The sequence below is a fragment of the Osmerus mordax genome, chromosome 3 (genome assembly GCF_038355195.1).
Source record: "Osmerus mordax isolate fOsmMor3 chromosome 3, fOsmMor3.pri, whole genome shotgun sequence".
Taxonomy (NCBI): Eukaryota; Metazoa; Chordata; class Actinopteri; order Osmeriformes; family Osmeridae; genus Osmerus; species Osmerus mordax.
Genome location: NC_090052.1, coordinates 6,322,577 through 6,346,663, shown reverse-complemented (window position 1 = coordinate 6,346,663; position 24,087 = coordinate 6,322,577). Strand labels below are relative to the sequence as shown.

General features: G+C 40.9%; 1 protein-coding gene across 2 annotated transcripts in view; it reads right to left on the bottom strand.

Annotated features, from left to right (window-relative positions):
- si:ch211-11k18.4 (uncharacterized) overlaps positions 1-24,087 on the bottom strand; it is a 67,491-nt gene that overhangs the window by 28,520 nt on the left and 14,884 nt on the right. Inside the window, exon 2 of one of the 2 annotated variants that reach the window (XM_067230600.1) lies at positions 17,787-17,898. In XM_067230600.1, the coding sequence (XP_067086701.1) occupies positions 17,787-17,898 (112 nt within the window). The remainder of the gene's footprint in view (positions 1-17,786; positions 17,899-24,087) is intronic. The other variant, XM_067230608.1, reaches the window with a different exon arrangement.

Sequence of the window (24,087 nt, the reverse complement as noted above, 5' to 3'; positions counted from 1 at the left end):
TAAGCACTCTTGTAAGAGAGAGTCTTCACTCATGCTAGCCACTCTGTTGTGGATTGGTGGCATGATCCGACGTCGAGCTAATAAAACCGAGTCAACCCTTTTATAATTGTCGTGACTCCTTCCGGCCTGCCTTCTCCAGAATTTACATCTTATCATACAGTGAACCTCAAAGTCCATTGACACCTCTTTCCTATGCAAATATCACACATACAAAATGTAGCTGTAAAACGGTTGGTTTTGAAAAATCCCCCATTGTGATGTCACAACGGGGGCTCCACCTCTTTTGGCTCTGGTCTGTACCTTTGTCACGCCCCAGAATTTCAAGCGCGCTGCTCTGTGTACTTCCACGGAATTACAAAGAACGTTTTTCAAGGATATTGAAAATGGACTACGGTCATAAATGCAGTGTTCCAGGCTGTACAGGGAATGCTGACACTTTTCAGAGTCTTCCTAAGGAACCAAACACTCAACGGGCTGTGATGTTTGTCTATGAGAAGATCCCTGTGCCGTTCGACCCTCAATTACACATTTGCTTGAACCATTTCACGAGGACAGTTTTGAAAACCTGGGACAATGTAAAGCAGGATTTGCTATGACCTTATGTTCATCACAGCCGCAAGCTGTAGTATGATGTTGTCGCTAACAGTTATTAGCAATGCTAACATATCCTGCTTGTATCTAGCATCGGTGGAATGTGTCATGATTTAGTTTACTGGCAATGGGGCTAATGTTATTTCATGTTCCTGACTGTTTCATTCAAATAAATAACCCGTATTGTCATGTAAATCTACAATTCAAGATGCATGTTTGTCCAGATCTATTTTTCAGCAAGATAGCTAGAGATAACAGAAGCTGAGTTGAATCACGATAGTTTGTTTGCTAAGCTGTAGTGCTAACGTTACCCACCTAAGTCGATCCCGTTTGCTTCGACAACAGAAGTGGAAACAACTAACGTAATCATTTCAAATGATATCTAGTCAATCTGTTGAAAACAGTGTTGTGTAGACACAATACATTTATTTGTACGTTTTTATTTCAAGTCTCCACCTTCGATGTTTCAGTGAGTGTTGGCCGTGTTGCCTCTTTGCTCCACAGCTTCACTCGTTGTAGACCAACCAGTCAGCGCGCAGCTCATCTATATATATATTCATGAGCATACCATAAAAGGAGAAAACATAGCGTTTTTTCCCGGGACAAATTCACTGGAAGTATCAGGGGGCATAGAACAGCACCCGGGCCATTTTCAGCCCAACCAATGTTACTTAACATATTCGGAGACCTTAAAGAACAGTCAATCACCCCTTTAATAAATGTGACTTTTGAAGCGTATGGACGAATTTCAAAATTGAGGAATTGTTGGATTCCCTGGATCAAGACGAGTTCATGATGTCATACCCAGTTATACAGATTTTCTGCCATTTGGAAGTTTAAAGATGAATGTTTAAAGATGAAAATGTTTTTTTGCTACTTATACTTATTACTTATTTTTGTAAAATCTTCTTCAAAATTGCCAGAGAAAATCTCCAGACTGAGCCTCACGAAAGTTTTCATATGGATTTTTGATTTTCAAAATCGTTTGTCTGGTATAGGATATCAAATTTGACAACTAAGACGCAAAAAAAGGAAATGAGGTCATATCTCTGCAAATCATTCACTGTTTCCTCTAGGATTTTTTTTTAGCAGTGGGGGCAGGTCTGTCTGCCCCCCCCAGCCGAAACAAAGTTCTAACCCTATATTTCGGAGCAGGTTAATGTAATAGTCTAATAGCTAATGTAATATTGCACATATTTTCGTCCTATTTCCCCTAAAACAATAAAGTTAGGCTACTTAAAGACAACTTACACAAAGTATGTTCTAAATGGCATAAATGCTGCCAATTAATAATTGACGTAACAACTTATTGTAAATGGTCAGTAGCCTAGCGATTAAGGTAGGCGACTCGGAAGCATGTACACTGTCTGCTTCATTTGATCTTGATAGGCTAAGCATTCTTTAGCAAATAAAAACTCAGGTGGCTGAGCGGTTAGGTAAGCGGGCTTGTAATCAGAAGGTTGCCAGTTCGATTCCCGGCCGTGCCAGATGACGTTGTGTCCTTGGGCAAGGCACTTCACCCTACTTGCCTCGGGGGAATGTCCCTGTACTTACTGTAAGTCGCTCTGGATAAGAGCGTCTGCTAAATGACTAAATGTAAATGTAAATGTAAAAACAATAACCCCACTTTATTAATTAAAACTACTTCAGCATAATAATGCACCTAAAATACAAACGTGAGCAAGCAGCAATCGCTATCGAATCAACAGACATGTGCAATTTAGTTAGCAAGGGAAGAATACAAACAACGAAAATCACCAGTTAACTTAATTTAAATTTGCAAGAACTATAGACTAATACAATAATAGGCTTAAATGAACTGACAACATAAGTTATACGATTACGAGTTCTCAAGGACGCACACACGCAATCTCAACTGCGGTGTGAAGCGCATGTCCGTGCCATTCTCCGACATGCACTCTAACAATCACTGCTGATAAACAGGCAAACATTTTGTACAGCCCTATTTCTGATACCGTGGCGGCAGAAATTTTGGCATAATCAACATAGAGGAAACACTGTCTTTCCTGCATTGACCGTGTTCTAAAGAGGTCATGTCATTTAAACTCTAGGGGGCGCTACAATAAGCAAAAATCTGTTCAAGCCAATAACTGTTGATTTGTTTGCCTTAATTAAATGATTCCTTTGTCTGGTGATATCTTGGGAGATCCCATGGGTGACATGTTAACTTGCGAAGCCCAGCCTAATTGATGTAGCCGCCATTTTTAATTCATGAATATTTTTTTTTTTCGCTACTCCTACAAAGTTTGACCAATCTTCAATATATTTGGCACAGATTATCTTCAGAGCAAGCCTCATAAAAGTTATCACATGGTTTTTAGATTTTCAAAACCGTTTGTACGGTAAAGTCAAAGTCGGCAAAGTTGGCAACAAAGCCTCCACAAAGAAAGCTAGGTAATTTCTCAGCAGATCTTTGCTGAATCGACACCATACTTGGTATATGGATTTGGGACCCCGTTCTAGTCATGTTCGGTGAGTAGTCTGAGTTTAATTTCACGTTGTTGACAAGTTCATGGTCGGACAAAGACGTCGATTGTACCTGCTGTGCGACTCGATCTTGAAATGGTTTACGTCAATAGAATCACAATACTTGTAGCTTTCCAATGATGTATGGCATGTGTAGCAGTCTAAAAATTCAGTTCCAGGACCCAACCTCAGGCTTGGATTGCTACGACAAAACACTTTCTTCATCAGCAGTACCAGACAAGTTGCAGCTGCTGCGCAATGCTGATGTCCATCCTCCCATCAATGCTCTTCCAATACAAGTCCCACCCAGACTGGACATGGCCAGGCAGGAATATCCGATGAAGCATAAAACGTCCCATGCCCTCGACCAAAGTCCAAACCAAAGGTAACATCAACGAGGATCTGAAGGCAGCAAGACAGCGTCTCTTCTTCCCCTGGTGGCTGAGGAGAATTGTGGTTTCATCACAGACCACCCTAATATACCATGGACCTCTACAGCCAGCACTGCAGGAGGAAGGCACAGCGGATCCTGAGCCATCCCAGCCATGGACCTTTCAAGCCTTTCAATGGTGAAAACTTGAAAACGTTAGGAGCACCAGTAAAAAAAAAAGATTTGCACCCACCAAATATTAAAGAGCACCACAACTACAATTTTTATTTTGTTGACTTATTTTGCACGCTAGTTAGCTCTTTGTCACGTGATAACGGAGCACAGAGAAGGCCAATTTATACTTCTCCGTTTTTACGGAGACGGACACAGGGAATGCCCTCTCCGACGAGGAATTCCCTCTCCGTGCCCTCTCCGAGCCACTCGGATAGCTCTACGTGCGCCTCCTGATTTTCCTGACTATCCGTCCGTCCGTCATTTTACGGATACCCCTTGGCTGTGATTGGTCCGCTTGCGTCAGGGGCGGGGTTGCCGTGCTAGACAGGACGAACAGAATCCTTTGACCGCCATTGCTGTAAGTTTTTACAATTCATATTTCAGCTAAACAGTACATGTAAATCAGCATCTGAATTAAAATGTGACGAGAAATGGGCAGTCTAGTTGCTGAAAATGTGCGTATTTTATTGATGAAACGGCTAATTTGTACATTTGCTCCGACTTCTCGATAACCTAGGTAAATAAACACTCGACGACGACTTACAAAAAACCGTTGCGCCACCTACTCTTCTGGCGGTGAATTGTTTTCAGCACCCACAGCCTTCGGAGTACTATAAATTCAACCAACTCTCTCCGTCCGTAACGGAGTCGGAGAAGTATAATTCGGCCTTGAGAAGTGACTGACGGCTAATATTAAATCTAAAATCTAATCTAAAATCTGCATTAAAGTTTAAAACATAAAATATTAAGTTTAATTAGTTATGTAACATTGGATAAAACGGTGTAGAACAGCAGTGTTTCCCATACATTGATTTATTTGTGGCGGCCCGTTTTTTTTTTTTTTTTTACTGTTTAACATTTATTTTATTTTTTTATAGATTCGCTCAACCCCTTCTTGCTCCACTCGCGTTCTCTCTCTTTCTTACTACAACAGACCCATCTGTTGTAGTGTTTACGAACGGTTAGGCCCAATCCCAATGTCCACCCTCAGCCTCACGGACTTTGAGGCATTTTCTACCCAACGCCTGTAACACACTGATGGTAAAGTTTCCCCGGAAGCGCCACAATCGGCTACAAATGACGCAAGGCTGTTCACACAAGACGCGCATTTCTACAGACTTTAGCTAAGGGAATTGCCCACAATTCACAGTGTTGTGACGTGAAACACAACGGTTACCAGGGGAAGCCCGGAAGCGGCATAAAAATCTCTGCGAACCCGCCTCATAGACAAGAAAGAAGAACGGTAAACAAACAAGTTTGCATGAAACCCAGACGTAAACATAGTTGGAAATAAAAGTTAACATGCAAGTTCACTGATGGTTAATATAGCCAGAACTGTGTGTATGTTGTCCCTTGATGATAAATTCCAAATATGCTTTCATCAGAATTGATCCAACAACATTACTATTTTGCAGATAATGCAGCAAAGTGCTGTCCTATTCCAATTTATAGCATTTTGAGCACTTGCAGCCTCTTGCACCCAATTACTTACTAGGTGACGTCAAGTCAGTCTGTGAGGGTTCAGGGTTGACATTGAGATTGGGCCTTAGTATCGGGCCTTAGGATCATAACCACCCTTATTTTGGGGTTAAATGTAAGAAATATGATCATTTTGGTAAAAGAAAGATGTTTTATGCAGTTAGTTTTAATCAAAGCAGTTGTCCACCGTATTTGTTTGCCTTTTGTTTTTGCAATCAGACTCAGGTTTTGTATTTATTGGCATGTATCGGTTATCGGCTTCCAAATATAAAGAGTTATTTCCATACTGGTGCATCCATAAACAATACGAGTCCAACATAATGTTTATTATATTATTATATATTACATAAAGATCAAAAACACAAATTTTGCGCTCAAATTAATGCTAAAAAACACACATCTGGCCCCGCCCCTGCCTACCACCACAAATGAAATCTAATTCTATGGGAAATACTGAACATACCATGTAGTAGGCTATTTAGCAAGCGTTTTGTAAATTAAAACAGGTTGCACCATAACGGTTATTTGCACTTGAAAAAATGCTCTCAAATATATTTTGAGGTAGCACAAACACAATTTTGCAAGCCCTGTTATGTGTACTATTTTACTTTGTATTTTCAATATTGTATTCCATTAGTTGTTGTGCTAGTTGAGTTGTATCTTGGTACCAAGAATTTCCCTACTGTTGAACGCTGATGTTGTTTTCTCTTTGAAAAGAACTTCAATGGTTTTTATAATTTTTATATATGACAAAGAATTGATATGCTTTGTCTGTCATTAATCACATTACAATTGTAGAGATTTTTTACAAACCGTATACACATTTTGTATTTAAGTTTCTTATATACTAGTGTAATAATTAGACCAATACGCTGTTCCTATTGGTCCAGAAGACGTTCTCAAAAGTTAATAAATCCGTTCATATAGACAAGTTTACGCGCCAAATCCCAGGGGGCCGCCATAACTCTACACAAATGCATTTCATTTCCGCCGGAAGTGGTTTGCAAAGTGTCTGCCGGTGTAAACACAGCAATGTTGATGCTAGCTTGGGATCACGGTTCTACTACTTTGACATACTTGTCGTTTGACATTTACTACTGGATAAGTTGCCAACGTCGTCGCCATACTTTTAAGTACATTTTAGAGTAGATTTATAGTTATAAAGCTTTTGCCAGTCCATCATTTTGTAGCTTTTAACATGGAGCAAAGGCAATGTCAGAAGATGACTTTAGTCGGTGATTCATTAGAACATTTGTTGTCTAGCTCTTCAATCTCTCAGCAAAATGTAGGCTAATTATTTGGCTAAAGGATGCCACACGTATCAGACAGAAGTTGTTCTATAAATTCGTAGCCCGACATTAAAAACATTTATAGTCGGTTGACTGATCGCGTTGTACCCAGTCAAAGGAATAAACACACAGGAACATCATGAACATTCAATGGTCTTGCCAGTTATCCTGGCATGTAGCATAATGTTCTTTATTAATGCCAGGACACGGTCCAAGTAGCCTAGGTATACATACCATTGAAAGCTAATTCGTTTGGAATTTCTAGGCTATTGATGTTACATGTTGATGTTCAGCCTATTCAATTTAACAACTTCAGAAGGACAAGACAGGCAGTACACTGTTATCCTTATTTAAGTGGCTTGTCACTGCCTGAAGTGCCTACTTATCTATCTATTCTTCCTATGAACCCGGTTATGACTGCTTTAAACAAGCACCGGTTGGCTACACACCTCATGCCGGGCTTTTACAGATGTGTGTATTGGCACTTTGAAAGGTTTGAATTATTATATCCACATATCAATGTATAATTATTAAATCCACAGCAACAATAGGACAAAGGAACACCAACAAAATGTGAATAGCCTACAAACAATAAGCATACTACTGTAGTATAACTGTAACAGGCTAGAGGCGATTCTAGGTTTTAAAACTGGTGGTCGTAGCACTCTATCTAACCACTCGTTCAGGTGCTTTCTCGAGTGTTTGCAACCAACTACCGCACACGTCGTTCCCGAACCACTTTTCTTCATGTTGTAAATTGTATATCCTCTTTGTCACTGCGATATCAGTGCTTTGTCGGCACAACGGAGCTAGCTAGCAAAACAAACCCAGCCCGCCAGAACGGAAGTAAATTGCATCGAAGGGAGGAGTTTAGGAAGTAGAGCGGAAGTTCGCAGAGGTAAATGAACGTTTTTACGGACCTAGCAACAAGCGGTTGCCTTGGAGATGTAGCCATTGGCCTTAACAACGTGGCATCTGCTCGGCAACAAAGTAGCCCAAAAAAAACTAAAACAACCAAATATGTTTTTTCACAGGTCCGCAAACACCCCGAAATCGCTTGCCGTTTTTAAGAAGTATCTGAAGCAGACAGAAAACAAATTGATGTTGTTGATATGTTGCCTTGGAGATGTAGGGACGTCACCAGTGCAAGTGCAGCTGATTGCTCTGACAACATGGCGTCTGCTCCAGATTCGACCTACGGTCTCGGTTAACAAACGTTTTAACAAATCTCGGTTTACAAAGGCGTTTGCAGACCTGTCGAGGAGTAAACATTTGCTGTTTATTTTAATGTGCATTTAGCAATCACATGTCAGTTTATGACAGATGACAGCCCTACAGATACAGATAGGTCCATAAATATGGGACACTGACAAGTTTTGGTATTTTGAATGTTTAGCGAAACATATTCAAGTTACAAGTTAAAGAGCAGTCTCTGAGCTTCAATTGAAGGGTATTCACATTCAAATTGGAGGGAGGGTTTAGGAATTACACCTCTATAATATGTAGCCCCCTTATTTTTCTTCAGGGGACCAAAAGTCATTGGACAACTGACTCAAAAGATGTTTCATGGACAGGTGTGGGATATTTCTTTTTATGTCTTCATCAATTAAGCGGTTAAAGGGTCCGGAGTTGATTCCAAGTGTGGTAAAATTGCATTTGGAAGCTGTTGCTGTGAACCCACAACATGTGGTCGAAGGAGCTCTCAATGCTGCAAAAATAGAGAGATAGCAGGAGCTTTAGGAGTGGCCAAATCAACAATACATTCTGAGAGAAAGAATAAGGCACTAGTGAGCTCAGCAACACAAAAAGGGCTGGACATTTACATTTAGTTATTTAGCAGACGCTCTTATCCAGAGCGACTTACAGTAAGTACAGGGACATTCCCCCGAGGCAAGTAGGGCGAAGTGCCTTGCCCAAGGACACAACGTCAGTTGGCATGGCCGGGAATCGAACTGGCAACCTTCGGATTACTAGCCTGATTCCCTCACCGCTCAGCCACCTGACTCCCTAGGACATCCAAGGAAGACAACAGTGGTGTATGATTGCAGGATACTTTCCATTGTGAAGAAAATCCCCTTCACAGTGGGCATGAGCCGGTTACCGGTTTCAAGGTATACCGCGGTTCGAAAAGGTAACGGTTTTGAAGGGGGTTAAATATTGTCCAAACAACCAAAACGAATTCCCCTATGGTTTAAAGGAAGATGGGAAACTGAACAGTGTATTAGCATGAACCAAATAATGCCAATACAAATAGAATTCCAGGTATTTGACTCTATGGGTTAAATCAGAGCAAGAATGGTCAAAGTACGGTTAAATGAAATACGCATTTAATAACATTGCAAATGAATGAAATCAATTACAAGGCAAACATGTTACAATATGAAAGCTTTAAATCTTACCTACTCTACAATGATCATTGTAAATAAGAGAGAAAGCAAGAGGTGAGCAAGGAGTAGGACAAAGGAGAACTGAGGTAGAAGGTCTCAGGAGATGAAGAATCCACAGAACAATGCATTACAATTCCCTTTATACACAAGACCAACCAATCAGACCAAATCTTGAATGGGGTGTGAGGGCCATCAAGTTGAGACCGTCCAGAAACTCCAGACTTTAGCATATGAGAGGTGGGGTCAGGTTTGACACCCAGCCTTACAGTTTCAATACCTCTCTAATTTTCTCTTCAAAGATGGAAAGTGCAGGAATTCCTCAGGTTTTACGCAGCAGAGAAAGCAACCCTCTGCGAGCAAGCAGGCTGTCACCACCAGGTGTATAGAATAGCCGAAGGAGGTGCACCCCTGGAAGTTTTCCTGCAGTATGGGAATTTTTCAGGTCCCGAAAACATTCAGATGGCCACAGATGAAGGAAATACAACTTGTAAGACTTGTTTTAGAGTGGTTGCTAGAGGAGGCAATACGTATGATATCCCATCTACGGGAGCACCACCCGTCACTATTCGCAATATTCAAGATAACGGTGTCTTGAAATGAACATTTTCAACAATTTAAGAGAATTAGCGTGTTTAACACTGGTGAAATAACCTTTCAACAGTACTATTGGCATGCTACTGACTGAGGCAGATCACACAGCTAATTAACTAGCTAGCATCAGCTAGTTTCATGTTACGTTACACCAGAGCCATAGAAGTATATTTTTTCTGGGGAAGAGCAGATTAGCCTACTACAGGTCTCTCAAACCTGTTTGGGCGCTTCCCAGTGTTGTTACTACAGATAATGGGGGCCAATTTACATCGGCTGAGTTCACCGAGTTTCTGACATTGCGGTCCATCAAGCACATCAGGACGGCAGTGTATCACCCGGAGAGTAATGGAGGGGTGGAAAGATAGAATAAAACTCTCAAGAATGGAATCCGAGCCTGTCTGGAGGAAGGGAAAACTTTCAATGGCGCACTAAACCAAACCCTCCTGACCATCCGGGCATCCAGGCACTCTGCTACTGGGGTATCACCTGCGCTGTTCATGATTGGACGTGAACTGAAGCAACCACTGGACTGCTTGAGAGCGAAGCTGGCCCCTATACACGAGAGCCCAGGGCTCCAGTGTATAGGGGCCAACCAAAGCACAGGTTGCAGATTCACAGGCTAGGATGAAAGGGAGGTTTAATGCCACACACAGAGTCCGGACCCCCTCACTTTCAGCAGGGGACTGGGTTAGGATCAAACACCTTCACCGCCAGAATAAGCTGCAGTCATACTCGTCAGAGCTTCTGACTAAGTAGCTGGGACCGGCCACCTACAGGTGGGAAAATGTGACTCGTTGGCATTCAAACCGCCTGCACAGAGTCACAGCTCCCACAACACCTGCATCATCTCCATCCTCCGCAGCAGCTCTGGGTTGGCAGCCCCGGCCAGGAGAGAACCGGGTGGGAGCTCACCCGCCAGCACCACCAGGTGTTGGCACTCAGCCAGTGCGCCCTCAGAGTGAGGGTGCCACCTGCCTGGCATGGGGACTTTGTGACACAGTGATAGTAACACTGAGGAGTGTGTGCTGAATGTTATGTTTCTGCTTTCAGGGAAGGGGGGGGAAATGTTATGTCTGTAAAACACCATAGGGCGCCCGGTTGGGCCTGGTGATGTTACGATGTGTTAGCGAAAGGTTACTGGGCCTTTAAGAGTTTCAGTACGAGAGTATGGCAGGTGACGTAAACTGTGATGTTCGGCAGTTTGAATAAAGAAGTGGAACGAAGCTACACGGTGTGATTACTGAGTCTTCGCAGACACAATACTCTTTTTACGCCATTCTTGTTCCTCTAGCTCGGTTGTTTAGAATACCTCTGCCTAGCCTGGTTGAAAACAACAGTAACGCGCATTGAGTGCAAGAGCAGAGTACACAAGCACAGGTAGGTAGGTAGACAGACAGGTAGCCTGTCCAATCATTAGTCTCGAAACTTAATGATTTGTTGTGTTTATTACTGTATACTAAAGTTTGCACAACTTTGCCCTTGTTATTTACACCTGATCGCCTGTCGATGAATACACTAGACCCACTGGTGGCGACAACATTTGCGTGAATTCTCCTATTCGCTCCTCGTGAGCCTCCTCCTCTACTTAGTAAATAGGTCTATGCTACCACCCCCCTGGAAAAAAATCATAGGGGAAACACTGCCATGGGTTTCAAACTTCAAGCAGTCATAACCTGTAAAGAATTCTCGACAAAGTCTTACTAATTAACATTTAATCTATGATTATGTTAATTTGTCCAATTACTTTTGAGCCCCTGAAATAAGGGGCAAATTTTTTGGTAAATCCTAAACGTTTCATGAAATATGTTTGTTCAACGCCTTGAATTAAAGCTGAAAGTCTGCACTTTAAATGCATCTCGGTCCTTTAACTTCAAATCCATTGTGGTGGATGAAAAGTGTGTCACTGTCCAAATATTTATGAATTTATCTGTAAGTGGCAGGTACGTTTTTAAGGGGGAGTGGTGGGGTATATTTAACCAGTTGTTACTATCCATTTTGTCCCTGTGGGAAGGCTGAAAAACTTACAAATCTTCCATATCCTGCGATACATTCTTTTGTTCCAGCCACGTTGAGCCGCTTCCCTACCCTTCCCTGGACATACTGGACTGCCTTCCCGATCTCGGACCCTGCCTTTCTTGACTACGTTTTTCTGATTACCCCTTTTTGAGTTACCTTCTACGGCTTGCTTTCTGTTTTGTTTCCAGAGTCTTGCTTGTGAGATTTCAGTTGTCCTTTAATAAACTTTCGGTTCTGCACTCCACTTTGGGTCCTCTTGGCAGCCAGCCGTGACACCCTGTAGGTACTTCACTTGAGACTGTCGTAGGCCAAAAAACTGCATTTAACACCCATTTCAACCCATGTCGCAAACTTAGGCCAAAAACTACTAAGTGAACGTGTTTCTTTGAATAGGGCCGACTAAGCATAAAAACTAAATAGCACCATTGATCACACGATCATGGGCAAACTGACATACTGTTTAGATCGATAATGGAAATTACCCACACAGGCTGGGGTTCAATGTACGAATTATGGGATGTCCTGTGGTGTATAAATGATGGCTGAATTCATGCAGGGTTTTTCCTGGGTCAAAATGGGTCTTTGGTGCTCCCAAAAAATGTGTATTGTATACGTATTCTTTATTTTCTAAATCAGTGCATTTATTCCCAGGTGTTTTGCATCTCTCCCCCCCCCCCCCTGTAATAGTCTAATAGCTAATGTAATATTGCACATATTTTCGTCCTATTTCCCCTAAAGCAATAAAGTTAGGCTACTTAAAGACACCTTACACTCATAAAGTATGCTCTAAATGGCATAAATGCTGCCAATTAATAATTGACGTAACAACTTTTTGTAAATGGTCAGTAGCCTAGCCTATCGATTAAGGTAGGCCACTGAAGCATGTACACTGCCTGCTTCATTTGATCTTGATAAGCTAAGCATTCTGTAGCAAATAATAACAATAAACCCACTTTGTATTAATTAAAACTACTTCAGCATAATAATGCACCTAAAATACAAACCTGAGCAAGGGCAGCAATCGCTATCGAATCAACAGACACTTTAGCTAGCAGGGGAAGAATACAAACAATGAAAATCACTAGTTAACTTGATTTAAATTTGCAAGAACTATAGACTTATACAATAACAGCCTTAAATGAACTGACAACATAAGTTATACGACTTACAGTTCTCAAGGACGCACACATGCAATCTCAACTGCGGTGTGAAGCGCGTGTCCGTGCAATTCTCCGACATGCACTCTAACAATCACTGCTGATAGACGGCCTAAAATGTTGTACAGCCTGATTTCTGATACCGTGGCGACAGAAGTGTAGCCATAGAGGAAACACTGCACTATATATTATCATTCCAGGTTAAGAATACCAATGGAGGCTGCGTTGGAAATCGTAAATCAAACTTTTGTCAGCATTTTGAGTGGAAATTTCCTTTGCATTTGTACAGGTGTATTCGTGCACGTTGGGCTGGCCCTCGCAGCGGAACGACAGTTTACTGGCTGCTCTGTCCATTCGCGCACCTCAAAGTTGAGTATTGATCAGACAAGAAGACACGCTTATCAACTCGATTACTATTGATCAAAACAGAATGAGGGTTCGGCTGTAGCCAACTTGAAACATACTATTGAGAACATATTCGCTGACATGCATTGCATTTTTTTGCCTTTGGCGCTCGGGATTTGTCATTGGTGCTCGGGAAAACGGCTTTGGCGCGCGCCAAAATGTTCTCTATGCAGGAAAAACCCTGAATTCATGTATTGAGTTAGGTTGTCTCATGGCAGAGAGACCTAAGCGAATGTATCTTTTGCTCGTGACAAATAAAGAAACTTTGCATCTGAACTTGGACAGCCCTCCACGAGCCTGATTTCTTTTTGCGACCTGTTTTTAGCGAAAGCTAGCCACGACAAGACCAATCTGCCAATTCACTACTTGGTTATCAGGAGGAGGATGGGATATTGCATTCAATACACAGCCTAAATACTAAATCAGCCGCCTACTTGATTTACAAAATGCTAATTTCGTTTTCACACACAATGTGCTGTAGCCTGTGATCCACACTGGGAACTGGAGTCCTAATGTTACAGTAAAGGACACATTTCAGAAGAAATTTGAGAATTTCCAAACAAGTTACACTTGCCTGTCATATTTGCAATACCTGGACCGTGCCCTGACAATAAATGAAGAACAATAAATGTTTTGCCAGGATAACTGGATCTATAAGACCATTGAATATTGATGATGTCCCTGTGTTTAACAACAACTATCTGGGGACAACAACGTGATCATTGTCAGACGACAACAGAATGTTGATAATGACAGGCTACGCATTTATAGAGCAACTACAGTCTAAACCGCGAAACCGCTACAGTCTCAACACGGAAATTAATGACAGACCTGGTGGGCCTTCCATCAACGTAGATTAAGGAAAAGCCAGGCTTATTTCGACAAATCTCGTTTACTTCAGCGGAGTTCCGTTCCATTAAGGTGGCTTGTTCTAGCTACGTAACCAAGGTAACTTATACTTCTGAACTAGCCTGCTAGTTCAGAACTCCGTCTGCGAACTTAGCATGATGCAACAAGAGATCATAGCTATTTATGGATGTAATGCATTGTTTTGGACGAAATACTTTACATGGTTAGATAGTTTGGACCTTTTGGAATGTAACCAGACCATTTCTGTTGGGATGTTTTGCATTTTGAAAGTAGAAAATGTATCTTTCAAGTTCTGGACATTTTTGTGGTTGTACAAAGACGTTGATGTACCTGCCGTTGCGACTCGATCTTGAAATGGTTTACGTCAATAGAATCACAAGATCACAAGAATCGTATGATGTATGAGCAATGATGTATGGCATGTGCAGTGGCGACTGGTCATTAGGGGCAGATGGGGCACTGCCACACCTGTTATCAACAGAAAGAACTGCAACAAAATTGTTATTTCTCTTTTTTTTTTGTTTACTTCGAATTATTTATTATCTATGACTATAGCATCTTCCTAAATTGTTTCGTTTCATTCGTTTCTGTTAGGATTTTATTTCATGTTGACTGGTCCCTGCCTTGCTGCTTCAGACTGCGTTCTGCCGATTCGAGTTAGCAGAGGCTAATTGTGAAGGTGGGGCTCTGGTGGGGCTCTGGTGGGGCTAGCCCCTCTCTCACAATGCAATTTACATTGGACGTGGGAAAGTATTAATACGCATGCTCAGAATTCTAATCCATCAACGTAGATCACACAAATTTGATGCCAAGTGGGGCAGAGAGCCGGTAGCCCCATAGATATATATCTATGGGTAGCCCCACCACAGCGTCATCTTGTATTTCATACCTGATTGGCTGTCTGTCTGTCTGGCGCCAACATTAGTCGGCAAAGAAGAAGAGCGAGTAGTCCTTTTTTGCTATCTTCTGTTGAAATACTACACTACCCACAATCCTAAGAAAAACAACACTGATATCTCTGATTGGTCGAACTCGCGGTTACCATGGCGACGTTTACCACCCCCGTGACCGGTTTAAGCGATCTGAAGGTTAAAATGTTAGTTTAAGCAGGAAAAGAAATGAAACGTACATATGCCAGTGGTGCTGAACATATCGGACAAAAGAAAAGCTTATTCAGTCTACCAAAAGTGACCTCTTTCTTTGGTCCAGTATCTGTAGAGCTAGCTCTAACCCTGCGCCCGGTGACCTGCATGTCCACGGTGCTGAAACGCGGAGCCCATCGTTTCTATTTATGATACCAGTAGTCTAAGTTCGGTTCAGTGTCAGTCAGACACTTTTTCTTCTTTGCTTTTGTTAAATAATTCAAGTTGAGGGGATGTTTGAGTCAGCCCAGACAGCTGAAAATATACTGTGCTAATCAATTAGCTAAGCAGTGAAGTTACCGATAGGGCGAGGCTTATTCCAACATAAAACGCTGTATGTATATCGTTTTAATCAAATAAGGTTGGATTGTTTAGCTGCCTGTTCATGAAGATGAAAGTGCACATAATAAAATAATAAACCATTGATGCAAACCAACAGGAATCCTTGCTTTTTCTGCTCTATTATGTTTTATGTGGGTAGGGCCCCATATAGTTATTGAAACAGGCCCCCAGATGCTTAAACCTGTGAAGCCTGACACATCAACTAACAGACAGAAAATTCATTTTTTTGTTATTTTAGTGTTTATTGAACCTTTAGTCAAAAGATTTCCGCTTTGTTGGGGCCATCAGTGGTGTTGAGCTCATTGCTGTTCGGGTATGGCCCTGTAGGCAAATTGGTTCTGAGCTTGGTTGCATTCCTAATTTAGGTTTGCAAATGTGACAGTGGTAATTTACATGTGTGTGTGAGAGAAGGAGAGCAATTACACAAGAAGGTCTCTCCAGTAGTTCAGGAGGCGAAACAAGAATGGCAGAGCCGCTTAGGACGTCTTTTGAGGGATGGAGGTATGCACATTACTTCATATTAGTTGCGCGAAAGGACAAAAACGAAACTGTACAATGTACATTGTGCCCACGCCAAAAACACCTCTCCACCGCCGCGAACACAACCTCTAATCTGTCAAAGCATCTTCAATGGCAAAATGCTAAATCAAGACTATTGCTAAGGATCCCCGAACCCTGAGTGACACTGACGCCGATAAAAGGTTGCCGTTGCCATTGTTGCCGACACCAGCCAAGCAGCCACGACTTGACTTTCAACATCAACAGGTTACCAAAGCAGAGATAAAACAGGCTTGTAGCAGCATACATAGTAGAGGAAATGTTGCCATTTAAAGTTAAGCATTATTTTATTTTGAGACATTTTGCTTATTGCTAGTACTGTAGCCTTGTTATGCTTGACAACTTTTAGGTTGATGTTCACAACTTTGTCAGCTTTGTGGTATTAAAAAGCATAAAAGAGAGATCTGTCCTCATTATAATAAGTATGAGTTGATTTGGGCATATATATTGTTATTTGGCAAGTGCATCTCAGGTGATGTCACAGAGTAATCCAAAAGTAATGTAACTAGTAGTGTAACTAGTTACTTTCAGCAGTGAGTAATCTAGTAAAGTAAAGCATTATTTTTTTTTTTTTAAAGGAGACATGACATGTTTTTGGATGCTTATATATAGCCTTAGTGGTCCCCTAATACTGTATCAGCAGTCTGTTTCCCGAAATTCAGCCTTGGTGCAGAATTACAGCCACTACTAGCAGTCCCACAAGGAGCTTTCCTCAGAACGCGCTGTTTTGGTGTCTGTAGCTTTAAATGCTAATGAGGAGCGGAGGGGCGGCACCATGCGCTAATGCTTACAATGGATGTATCGCAATGGCTGTAGCCCCGTTGCTGTAAGATGCCTCGAATTTGCCCATTCTCATCTGATAACCCTGGTTTGCAGAGGTACACACTCAGTCATTTCAATGAGGGGAAAGGCGGATATCGCGCGCGCCATAACACCAACAGCAGAACGGTTATCCAAATAACAAAGAAGTGTACAACACTCACGTTACAGCATGTGTATTCACACACATACTTGATGCCATCTACCTTTCCATTAGCGACAGTAACTCAGCTGTTAGCTGCAGAGCTAATGTTACAGCCACATTCTAAGGGTAGCAAGCTAGGTAACCATATACAGTAAAGCTACAAAATGATATAGCGTTAGTTAACTTACTTGTCCGAGGTTAGTAGCTGGACGAAGGAGAGTTAGTACTGATGCAGAATTTAATTTCAGCAAGGCCAGTTTTGTATTATCTCAAGTTGAGGAAACAGTCGTGGCTGAAGTGTTTGGCGCAGACATACAAAACAAATGCGCCTACAACAGAAGTTGTGTAGGCGCATTTCCAGAGAAAATAAAATTAAGATACTGGGTCTTCAGAGGCTCGGATGATGGAATTGTAAAAAGATTTTTGTTTTCCTTTGTACATACAAACTGAGCAAATGTAATGCTTCGATCCTCCTCTCGAGGATAAAAACACTTACACGGTCGTAGCTCAGTTTCTTATGGGCGGGCCAGATTCTCTGGGTGGGCAAAGCAGAGAGAGGGGAGGTAACCTTCCTCCTTGTGACATAACAAAGAGGACATTTTCAAATAGAGCAATTGAGCTTTCATTTTCTGAAAGGCGGAGAAGAACACCCAGGGCTTGGTTTACACCGATCGAAAATTCTAGCCACTGGGGGACCAAAGGCAGGCTAGGGGAACTCATATTAATGTTAAATAACCTCGTAAAGTGAAGTTTTCATGTCATGTCACCTTTAAGTAACTAGTAATGTGTAATCTATTACTTTTTTTGAGTAACTACCCCAACACTGGTTGGCATATGCACTTACACATTTTCTCTGCAACACATGCAAAACTCACAGATGAAAGTAAGCAATATTATACATTACCAGTTGATGAAGGAGCTCTTTCCAGCTGAGTGGTTCCCCATCAGCATAATGGTGATCTTTTTCCTTGGTGGCAGCAGTGTCACACCAACTGACAGGGCAATAGATATCAACCCTGGATCAAAAATGTTTTGTAAGTAGTCACACAAAGTTATTGTGCCATCGACAAGGAAGGAGCAAAAATGCTTTATCAGCATATGCACATATTGTACATACAATAGGCCTATTGTAAGGGGTCCCATTATCGTCCATTCTAACTCTCCAATGTTCGGGTCCCCATTATCATCCACTCTCGAGATGAGAACGTTTTTACCGTTAATTTTCTGAAGACGGTTTGCTGCAGCAACAAAAGTAAGTAACTCCGATATTGATACATCTTATATTGCCTCGATACCAAATATGACATGAACATATTCATATTTAAATACACCCTTAAAGACATATGTAGCTATCTAGCGTTAAGACTAGTCTTTGCCATGTCAAACTTGCAATAGAGCTAGATGAAGGTCGAAAGAGATTAGTCTAATTAGCCTAGCGGGTAGCTAATCAATTGTCAACCTCAAGTCAATTTTATATCATATCATCTGCTGGGTATCTGACAACTGCCCACTTCAATAAGAGATCCAGATTTCCCATTTTCTTACCCTTTTGGTAGACTATCTTGCTCAAGTGAATAGGATGCCTTGACAACATTTGGATTGCCGTTCTTCTCGCAGCTGTCTGCAACTGAAAGTTTTAAACATGGCTAGGATACAATGTATCCCATACATTCAGTCACAAGTATTTCAACCAGCTTACAGCTGGTGGGTTCTGACTACAGGCATTACTATTGGATTTGGTTTTAAAAGACGAGAATACAAATGAGAATACAAATAAAATAAAAACGAATACATGCCATTTTCTGTCAAGCACATGACAATTTTGGTTAAGAATGTGGTAGAGGCTAAAAACATATTATTGGGTGTGCTCAAGCCTTCGGCGAGAGCACAACCTTTGTTCTCTCACATATATATTATTATTATTATTTATTTTTGCCCCCCTAAAACTTAGTCAATATTTGGCCTACATAGACAACGTAGGTGTCAAAAGTTTCGTCTTGGTAGCGATTGAGTTGCTTCTATTGGAATTTACATTCCGTTGCATGGTTTAGGCGTAAGTTAAGTTTTTGTGGCGAAAAGTGAAGCTAACGGTGGCTAATTTGCTAGCCACAGTCACTGACGTTACTAACGTCACTGCGTCACTAACGTCACGAAAACACGCGTGACTACCTTTGCCAGAACATTCGTTTAGCATCTGTTAACTTGGGGGATAGCTAGACTAACTATAGCTTTACTGCAAGGCAGCTGCAGAAACGCCACAAGAAAAGAGGCCAGGGTGATAACTATTTACTCATTTTACTTTGTGATATGACACACAATTGTGATGTGTAATGTACAATATAAGCTGATATTATTAAGGAAGTACATCTACTTTCGGAAACAGTAGTCTACTATTTCACTGAAGTATTAGCATCATGACATTAGCCTGTGTTGCCCGGGCAACACATACTACAGTGGTCTATGATGTAGCGTTATCTGTTTTCAATCGTTAAAATAAACATTCCTCACATATACATTTTCGTTGTAGGATTTATTCTGACATTAGAAAACGATTTGTTGGTGAAATTACCATTACCTGTGGTTTCAAACCAGTGTAGCTCACTGCAACGCTGTAGCTTACGCGAGACACACTACTGTACAAAAACATCTACACTAAACAGCCGTTTAGGAAGTCAAACGGCGACAGAACATATTTGGTACTCCCCTTACTTAAATCAAAAGTCTATCTAACTATTAACCCGAACTTCATTGCCACAGCCTAAACGTTGTCAATCTGTTCATGAAAATAATTAATTTCAGCTTAAACCATACAACGGAACGTTAAATCCAATTCAACCAACGCAATCGCAACCAAGACGAACACAGCAGTAGTCTAGTACTGTACCGTAGTAGTACAATTTACCGGGGCAGCTTCTCCACACAGGGCTATATCGCATTTTGCGTTGTTACTGACAATGATCGCTACCACTGAGCTTTTTATGAATGAGCGATTTTCCACTAAATAAATGTCAAGCTTATTTACGTTTTGGGGGGCATATTTTCAGTTAGCAGATGGTACTGTTTGAATCGCGATTCCATCTTCTACTGCCGGGTAACGTCGTAGAATAATCTTCAAAGGGGGTTCTTTATTAATGAATGAATGCAATGAGTAGGCTAAATGCCTGAAAATATCATGAGAAGGGAAAAACTTAAAATTACGTTTAAGTCATAGAGATTAGGTCAATTTTTACACCGGTCTGCCCAATTTATTCGTTTTGTTTCAACGATGCGGCTGCCTCTTGCAGGGGAAATGAGAAGACATCTATTTCATTCTACACTTCACTCGTATTTTCAGTTGTAAATGAGCAGCAAAAAAAAATGCTTTTAAATCTATGTCATCTTTATAAATAATAAGTATGCATTTTTATATAAAATATACAGAAATATCAGTTGTAAAAATGTCATTCAAAAACGGACCCCTGTGCAACCGACGCAAGCAAGCACACTCTACAATTTCCCCAGAAATTGTACCCTCTCTAGTTATTATAATTTTTTTCTTTTTTTTTCCCACACTTTTTTCCGTCGCCTACTCCTTTCACACCGTTTAAGCTAGAAACACCGTTCAAACTTCATTTGATAAAGTCTGAACTGCTCTAGTGTGCTATTACTTTTCTCATTGATACATTTTAAAGTTTTTAAGGTATTAAAGTTTAAAGAGCTAAAAAAAAAATGAATGGGTTTCATTGGTTCAGAATGTTCAAGTCAAATTCAATTGTGACATCATGCACTGACAGAACTGTTTCTCACCGCGTCAATTTTTGACACTGTTTAACACTTTCCTGCATGAATATGCAGACTTTTTCAAATAATATACCTGAACTGTTTATACCATTTTGAAGACAAGAGTTAGGGCTTTCTAATGATGTAAATATTTATATGATCATGTTAGGCAAATCATCCTTTATCAAGACATTTCACGGAGCCATTCTGACAAATCTTCTCCGTCTGCATAACTTTTTTAGAAAACCTCATTTTTAACCACTTTCATTACAAGATAGAGGATATGTTAGAGCTTATGAAATGTGCGTAAGTTTGTCGTGAATTCAGAACAGCAGACAGATTTAAGATAGACTATTTTGTTTAAAAGTTATGACCACTGAAGTGATGAGTGGGATAACGCAATTCCAAGCTAGCGCGATGGCTCTCCATAACTAAAAACGGTTGTACTTTTTTCCACAATCGACCAAATTGGCCAAACAAGGTATGTACATTGAGTTTAAAGTGTAAATAATCTAGCTAGATTATCTTTCTTTAAGAAAGTTTCACAGAAATCTGCAAAAATCGAGGCTCAACACTGTCATAGCCGACTGTCACGAACAGTTAAACCGGGGTCACGAAAGGTTTACTGCAGCTGGCATTACTACGAACAAAAGCTTCGTAACTGAAAAGTTTTACTTTTAGTTGACGATATTGAACACAGACGTTAAGAAACTTGTCTTTAATCTAAATATCTTCTCCGTTTTCAATTTGAAGCAGTAAATCTAACACATTAGGAATTCTCCCACGACATCCGCTCGCTCTGCTTTGACAAATGTTTTCTCAGTCCACCATACATTAGACGAGCTAATTTTCAAGCACTTTCAATACAAGATACAGGCCATGTTAGAGTTGATATATATACATAAATTGTGTGGGCAATGTAGAACAGCAGACAGATTTGAAATATGATCTTTTGTTTTAAAGTTCTGGTCATTCTAGTAACGAGTGCTTACAACTCTAGCTACGACTGTCATCATACAGTACTGTAGCTGCCATAGAACGGCGAAACAGGCTACGTCTCTCGTTTGTTACCTACAAACAAATGCTTCGTAACAGTATTTACTTTTTATCGGCAATATTGACAACAGAGGTTAAGGAACTTGTCTTTAATCAAAAGATCGTCTCCGTTTTCAATTTGAAGCAGTATCTACCTTACTGTAGGAAATCTCCCATTGCATCCTCTCTAGCTTCTTCGGCTAAAGATGGACGACAATGACGATGCATGCATTATTCACGCCTACGGTGTTAATACAGTCTGTAAAAATACCACTTTGACACACTTGCAAGAAATGATCCACTGGCTAGATGTAGCATGATCTTATTTACCACCCACAATAGTTCTGCTTTTTTTTGCAGCAGCATTCTGAGTTAGAGTAGCTAGCTTTTCCAGTTGCACAACAAAGTCACATAATGTGACGAGATTGAATTTAAAAACTCACCAGGGACAACGACAACATCGGCAACCCTGCACTATGGATTATTATTTTGATGTCATCTTTAAATTAAGTGTCTGAACAGGACTGGTTGTGCAGGCACACATGTATGGAAGCAAATCGTTACCAAAATTCATATGCAAATGCATTTCCAGAAACGAATTTGCATTTTAAGAATGTGGCTGCATTATTTGACTCAAATGAAATTAGTAATCAATCATCCTATTTGCTTTTTAATTTTCTTCTTCAAGAGTGCTCAATCTTTCACTTAATTAAAATGAAAAAGAAATAGACATTTGAGATTTAATTTTCAAAACATGCCCCAGCAAATAGATACCAAAATTCAATTTGAAATGTAAAATTTGAAAATTAAAATGCTTTTTCCAGAAATGCATTTTCATTTTAAGAACGTGGCTGCAAAATCGTGACCACAATTCAAATTCAAATGCATTTCCAGAAATGCATTTTCATTTTCAAGAACGTGACTGCAAAATCGTGACCACAATTCAAATTCAAATGCATTTCCAGAAATGCATTTTCATTTGAAGAACGTGGCTGTAAAATCGTGACCACAATTCAAATTCAAATGCATTTCCAGAAATGCATTTTCATTTTAAGAACGTGGCTGTAAAATCGTGACCACAATTCAAATTCAAATGCATTTGCAGAAATGCAAAATGAATGAAAAAGCATTCTGAGCGGCGCAGCAGAGTGACGTCAGTAGCCGCTCTTCTTCAGCTCCCTGCTCACCGAGCTACCCATCTTGTTCGGTAGGGAGCGGTGTCCACATCTGCATTGCATTACATTGCAAATGTGCCGGGAAATTGATTGAATTGCCGGGTCTTTAGAGGACGCATCACAGACTGAGCAACTTGATGTCAAACAATGACTAAAACAGTGGCAGAGCTACTATTAATGTGTAAATCTGTGACGGCAGAGTATGCAGCCAAGCTCTCTATGACTTGTTCTACTCGGTCACGGGCATCAGACTTTAGATTCTACCTGTTCAGCTAATTCTAACAGTGTTTGCACAATTTGAGGGAGCGCCATGGTCTGTGATGCGTCCTCTAAAGCAGCGGTCCCCAACCTTTTTTGCGCCACGGACCGCTTTCATGTAAGACATATTTTCACGGACCGGCAGAACGGACTGGGAGGAAAGATAGGCCCTGGACAGCTGCACTGCTAATGCATGTACATTCTGGGTTTGATGTGATCCTAGTTAGTGACTTCCACACCTAACACTAGCTAGCTTTCGATGTGTCAGTCCCACTGTTGTGTGTGACTATAAGCTACGACAGTGACACCCGAAGTGCGTTCCTTATATCCAGTTCAGGCCTATTCCAAAATGTTGTTTGATTGCTGTCACGGCAGAAAATCCCGCTTGATGTTGGAAATGGAAGCAGGGTTTTCAGTGCTTTAGTGGCGATCTCAGGGTAGCCTTCATCCAAAACACCGATAGAGTTGTTGTCTCAAACAGGCTTCATTGAGTGGTAACTATCACTTGTCATGTGTCAAGAGGAAGAGACGCGCATGATACCGTTCAATAAAGCCCACAAACTTGCTAAAAAATGAGTAAACACACGTCTTTGCAGAGCTTTTTTGCTCAGGGGAAAAGGCCCGCGGAGGAGAGAATCAGGTCATTTTTCAGAATAAAATGTCTTTCAGACTCTGATAATCAATTAAAAGGAAATAATGTTATTAATTCTTTTTTGTGCGGCCCGGTACGAAATGACCCACGGACCGGTTTTTCCCCGGTTGGGGAACGCTGCTCTAAAGACCCGGCAATTCAATAAATTTCCCGGCACATTTGCAATGTAATGCAATGCAGATGTGCAATTAAAAGGAAATAATGTTATTAATTCTTTTTTGTGCGGCCCAGTACGAAATGACCCACGGACCGTTTTTTCCCCGGTTGGGGAACGCTGCTCTAAAGACCCGGCAATTCAATCAATTTCCCGGCACATTTGCAATGTA